Source organism: Silurus meridionalis, chromosome 22 (genome assembly GCF_014805685.1).
Source record: "Silurus meridionalis isolate SWU-2019-XX chromosome 22, ASM1480568v1, whole genome shotgun sequence".
Lineage (NCBI taxonomy): Eukaryota > Metazoa > Chordata > Actinopteri > Siluriformes > Siluridae > Silurus > Silurus meridionalis.
Genome location: NC_060905.1, coordinates 7941340 through 7947169, shown reverse-complemented (window position 1 = coordinate 7947169; position 5830 = coordinate 7941340). Strand labels below are relative to the sequence as shown.

Sequence of the window (5830 nt, the reverse complement as noted above, 5' to 3'; positions counted from 1 at the left end):
CTGATCAAAACACAAGCTGAGCTAGTCAGACTGGAAGAGCATGTTTGGCCGTTGGTAAGGGGTGGAAGTTTCAGAATTACTGCTACTATTAGCTCATCATAGATAAGTGCTTGCAACACAGTTCAGGGAATTTAGAAATTAAAAATGTATTTCTCTGGGTGGAAATGGAAGCTCAGTGAGTAAAATGTTGGATTTTGGCTTGGAAGGCTGTGAGATCAAATCCCAACACCACTAATCTGCTGCTCCTGTGACCCTGAGTGAGGGTCTCAACCCCCTATTGCTCAGTTGTATAAAGGAGAAAACCCATTGTTCAGGATAAGTGTGTCCATAAATGTAATTAATTTAGTCAAGAAAACTGGCGAAGAATTTAAGATGGACACCAAAATCACTTACAGTGATATTTTATCAAGGCACACTTCCACATACCTATGCACCTCTACTGACATATTGCCAATTATTATATAAAAATATGATTAAAATTAGTCATTGTTATATTAGCATTCTCACCATTCTATGTCATGATATGAAATTGTAATTAAATCTCTTTTATTTGTCTTTGCAACCATCATGTAACGTTGAAGCTGATATTGAATTTAAGCCATTGTTCTTCCTAGTGGTTTGGTGGCACAGTAGGTGACAATACCTTCTCACAACTTCTCCATCCCTGGTTTGAACCTAAACTCAGGCAGCTATCTGTGTGGATATTTGTTTCTGCATGTTCTGTTTGGGGATTTCCTCCCACCACCAAAATAACATGCCAGTTGATAAAGTGGTTATGCTAAGTCAGGCTACACCCAGCTTCACCAGGACAGGCTTTGAATCAAGTGGTTATTGGACATGAAGCAAGGAATGGATAAATATTGTTTATTTAAGTCTTGCATGCTGACAATTAGTGAAGCACTTTGAAATAACTATTACCTTCTTGGAAGATACTTGCAGCACACAGGAGGAAATGTTTAGCTATATAGCACAGTAATTTCAATGTTAGTAAATTTAATTTGGTTTTATTTGTATAGTGTTTCTTTTATCTTAACAGAAATAAAAAAGTTAGAAATTTGAATTGATATTGCCTGTAAATTTATCCCTAATGAGCAAGCCAGCGGCAACAGCGGCAAGGCAAAACACCCTGAGGTGGCACGAGGAAGAAAATCTCAGAGGAAACATACTCAAAAGGGAACTCAACCGTATCTGGGCGACATACAATGTCCATTCATTCTAGGTTTATCACTGTTCACAGGCCGTGGAGACTTTATATGCTAAATATGCTACGCTAGATCGGTGCAGGACAATCACGTTTTTACATTTGTTCTAATAGAAACAGAACAGAAGTTTCAATAGAAAAAATGGTCATTCTACAGCATACAAAAATACGTTATTTGCAATTTGCTGTATTTCAAACTTTGTGGCAACTTTTTTGAGGAAGAATGAACTATTGTGGTCGGATGTCCACATTCTTTTGACCATAGTGTTAATTATGCATGCAATGATTTCTCAGGCAGACCTCCAGGGGGCGGTGTAGTGCCGGTTTAGTACTAGTCTTCTAGCTCGGAAGCAATGCCTCGACAAACCCATGACGAAGTGAGTGTTTTTTGCGAGGCGTTAGACTCCGCCTACATTACGATCTCACGCCTGGCAGTAGGAAAGCCCCCCCCTTTTGATTCTTTCCCCAGGAAATCACATGGAGGTGCAGATGTACTCACATGACAGTGTGAGCGATGGAAGGGGAGCTCAATGAAGGTAATCGTGTTACTGTATTATCTTATGTTGAGCGATGCAGCTGTCTTTGGGTTGTGTGTTGGTCTTGTGTAAGACACTTGTCTCTTTTTAAAATGAGGTTGTCTAACTTTTTGCCGTTAGATCAGGACTTGTATGTTTCTGGTAGAACAAACTTATGGACAAACTGGAGGCAAAGCACTTAAAATATGTTTATTTAATGTCCTGGAATTTGGCATAGTGTTCGATCTGCAAACACGACTAGATGGAGGTTTCTGCAAGTTCTTCTCATTTCTGATTTTCTTCTATGGTGAGCAGTGCGCGAGAGCAGCCGTGGCACTTTATTGCGTAACAGAGCGGCTCCGAAAGACACCCGAGAGAACAACTTTCATATTGTGTTCGTGCACAAAAGAGAGCAAACATTGTAAATCCGTCTCAAAAACAAACAAACAAACAAACAAACAAACAAAAATGCATCACATTCGTGGAGATCTTTCAGGTGCACTTTCATGCTGCCAGTCTCACTTTCTACCACATCCCAAAGCTGCTTTACTGGATTCAGATCTGGTGACTGGAAAGATCTCTGAAGAACTCCAGTGCTAGACTAAATTTATAAATCATGTACTCGAGTAAAAGTCGAGATACACTTGGGAAAATATGACTCCAGTAAAAGTGTTTCCTTTAAACTTTCACTTGAGTAAAAGTACAAAAAAATGTTAGCCTTCAGATACACGTGAATTCAAAGTACTATGATTTATTATGGCTATAATGTTCCTATTATAATTTTTGTCACAAATCTAATCAGTTTATGTGAAAAGACTCTGTTACTCTCAGCACAACAATTCTATTAATAGAATGATATTAATGAGTCAAACACTGATTGATATCTGTTCAAATTATCCTGAGCCCAAAACCTTTTTTTCAACTATTTAAAAGAAAATTTGAGCAAATAAGGCCGAGTTTGAGTCAGGAGTTCCTTCCATCAATTTTTCCTCTCAAAATGTTCTGTTTGCTGTTGATCTGATGCTGAACTGCATGTTGCTAAACAGATACCACCAAACACCAATCAAAAACAAGTTTAAAACAGAGCGTGCGCTCTACCCTGATTGGTGGCTTACTGTGTGCTTGACCAGTTACATTTTTTTCCAATCAAATAAAAAGGAACGACTAATTTCGCAAAATGTAGCTGAGTAAAAGTTAAGATATTTCATTTTGAAACGTAGTGAATTTAAAGTAAAACTCTCCCCAAATGGAAATACTTCAGTAAGGTGCCGACATCTCAAAAAGCTATTTAAGTACAGTAATGAATTACACTTTCCTTACTGTCCACCACTCATGAACTCAGGTTTATGAAACAAGTTTGAGATGACTTTTGCTTTTCTGACGATGTGCACTTGCATTATGCCGGAGGTAGCCATCAGACGATGGGTTAATGGTGGTCCTGATAGGATGCATATGGCCAGCAATAATACTCAAACAGGATTGATCGGTATTAACATATCCAGATTTTGCCAAGAAACATTACCCACATCGTTACACCATCTCCACTAGCATGGACTGTCAAGACAAACGTTCAGCCCATAGATTAATTCTGTTCCTTTATGAGACTCATGGAGACAGATATTCATCAGATCAGACTACATTTTTCCAGTCTTCATCTGTCTCGTTTTGGTGAGCCTGAGCCCACTGAAAATCCCAGGAGACGGTAGATACAGTATAAAAATCTCAAACCAACCCAGCTGGCATCAGCAGGCATGCTACAGTCAACATTACTTAAATTACATTACCCCTAATTCTCATGGTTAATGTGATAGTCAAAGATGCTGGCTTGTGACTGCATGATTTGATGTATTGCACTGTTGCCACATGATTGGCTAATTAGATAATTGCATGAAAGTGTATGGTAGAGTTCTAGTTCATCTCAAAGATGCTTCCTGGGGTGAACGTCAAGGCTGTTTGTAGGACCCTACAAGTTCTTCTACTCCAACTTTAACACACCATGTCTTTATGGAGTTCACCTTGTGTGCAAGGCCACTGTCATGTTGGAACAGGTTTTGCTTAGTCCCCTTTAGTTCCAGTGAAGAAAAACCCTAATGCTACAAGATATAACAGTATTCTATACAGCTGTTTGCTTTAAACATTGTCAACAGTTTGGAGAAGAACCAGATACAGGTGTGATGGTCAGGTGTCCACATATTTATATTCTATCTGAGAAGTTAGTGCCAGTTGTTCTGATACTGTTTATCTTTCTGTTAAGGGCTATGAATCCTAAATATGTATGTCCATGAAATGAAACATCATAATGTAGAGATACTGAAAGTAAAACATAATTCACAGATGTCATTAGAAGCATCTGTTTTACATATGTATGTATTCTAAGTTAGAAAGTGACTTGTTGCAATATTTACCTATTTACATTTTTTATGTTGTGTTCACATTTACTAAGACAGAAAATGAACAGGCTGGAATATCCAGTTTTGTCTGGCCAGCAAAGGGCATCCAAAGCACAGGTAGAATTGGTCAAAATGTTAGACCATCATTGCCAGCTGGTAAATTTTGCAGCTTTCTATTATAATATCTAAATTTACCAATATATGTCAGTCTTTCAGGTTTTCTTTTTCTTATTTACACTGTTATATTAGGAGTATTTCAGAAACTTCAAATATGGGAAAGTTTCATGCTACTGCATCCGGAGACACCAATTGTGTGCCTCCAACTTTGTGGTAACAGTTACATATAGCTAGAAAATAGCTAGCAAATAAATAGCACCACAAATAGCTAGAAAAGTCAGACGTTGCAATACCTTTGCCCATATAGTATATATAATATCTATCTGTTTATATTTTAATGCGTAGGCTGTATCTCTCTTTTTTATTCCATCTACAGGATCGGTCCCTGTGTATTATAGGGAAGTGCATCAAGCTATCAGTAGTAGGACGGATGAACGTGTGTCAATCGATGTGTTCCAAAGACTCCTTAAGAGGACCAATCTCTCTGTCACCATACAGAACCAGGTTTGCTATACAACTCAGGGACATCTGATAATATTTGTAAATCCTACATTGAACATGTTTAAGATTTTCTAGAGGATGTATCGGCCATTCTTGGTACTTCCAATGAAAGCCAAAAATGTAATATATAAAATGTGCCTTTTTTGTTTTTATTTTACAGATAACAGAGCATGTAGATAATGGAGATGGTTTTCTAAGCAAGTTGTCACTCTATAAAGCCCTGGCGCTGATTGCCCTTGCTCAACAAGGCAAGCAGCCGAGCCCCAAACTCTTGGAGAACTGCATACAAGGTAGGCAAAGTTTATCTCAGCAATAGAAATCCAGATGCCATTAACAGGATATATAGACCCAATCACATACCTGAGCACTCTATATGACATGTCATGTGAATCACTGGCTTCTTATTAACCTCGTAGCAGCAGTTTTTGTTTTTGAGTTTTTGTTAGTCAGGACTCGAATCACAAGTTTAGACTTCTAACATATTTTTACAGGAAATCTTATAAATATAGTCATATAAATATATTTTAAACGGACATGTACACTCCCTCTATTCCAACTCTAAAAAAAAAAAGCAGCTATGTCAGCACTTTTTGTGTGTTTTGCTTTCCTATGTGTTCTCTTGCTTTCCTGTTGAATTCTGTGTAACCTTATAATTCTGTGTGAAATTGCGAATATGCCCCCACTATTGAATTCTATTTATAGTTATTGCTTTTTTGTGATTGTTGTCAGAAAATTTAAGTTCCTCTTGGTTTTCAAGGCAGGAATTGTTTTGGACGCTGTGGCTTTTTCCCCTCAATTTGTAACTCCTTTTCAAAAAATGATGGCGTTTTGGTGGAATGGTGTTATTTCAGGTGCTGCCCCTGTGGTAGTTCAGCTGCACAAAGCGACGCTGATGTCTCATGTTTCTTTCTCCTACATGCCAAATGTTTAAAAACCACCCAGGTCTGGCTATCGAGCCACATTAATGAATCATGAAAGTTGATGCTGCTAAAACACACAATTATAATACACCACTATAACATGCAAAGGTTGAAGTTTGGGCATATTTGAAATGTTACCATGGTACAAAGTTAGCATCTGTTTTAAGAATTTTCAAACGAGCATTT

At 37.9% G+C, this 5830-nt stretch overlaps 1 protein-coding gene across 1 annotated transcript in view; it reads left to right on the top strand.

The window, feature by feature from the left end:
* The first annotated feature begins 1606 nt into the window (after positions 1–1606).
* Positions 1607–5830, top strand: part of snx8a (sorting nexin 8a) — an 18386-nt gene continuing 14162 nt past the window's right edge. The window contains exons 1-3 of the mRNA XM_046835073.1: positions 1607–1737; positions 4600–4727; positions 4885–5014. Of these exons, the coding sequence (XP_046691029.1) occupies positions 1716–1737; positions 4600–4727; positions 4885–5014 (280 nt within the window). The 5' untranslated portion in view covers positions 1607–1715. The remainder of the gene's footprint in view (positions 1738–4599; positions 4728–4884; positions 5015–5830) is intronic.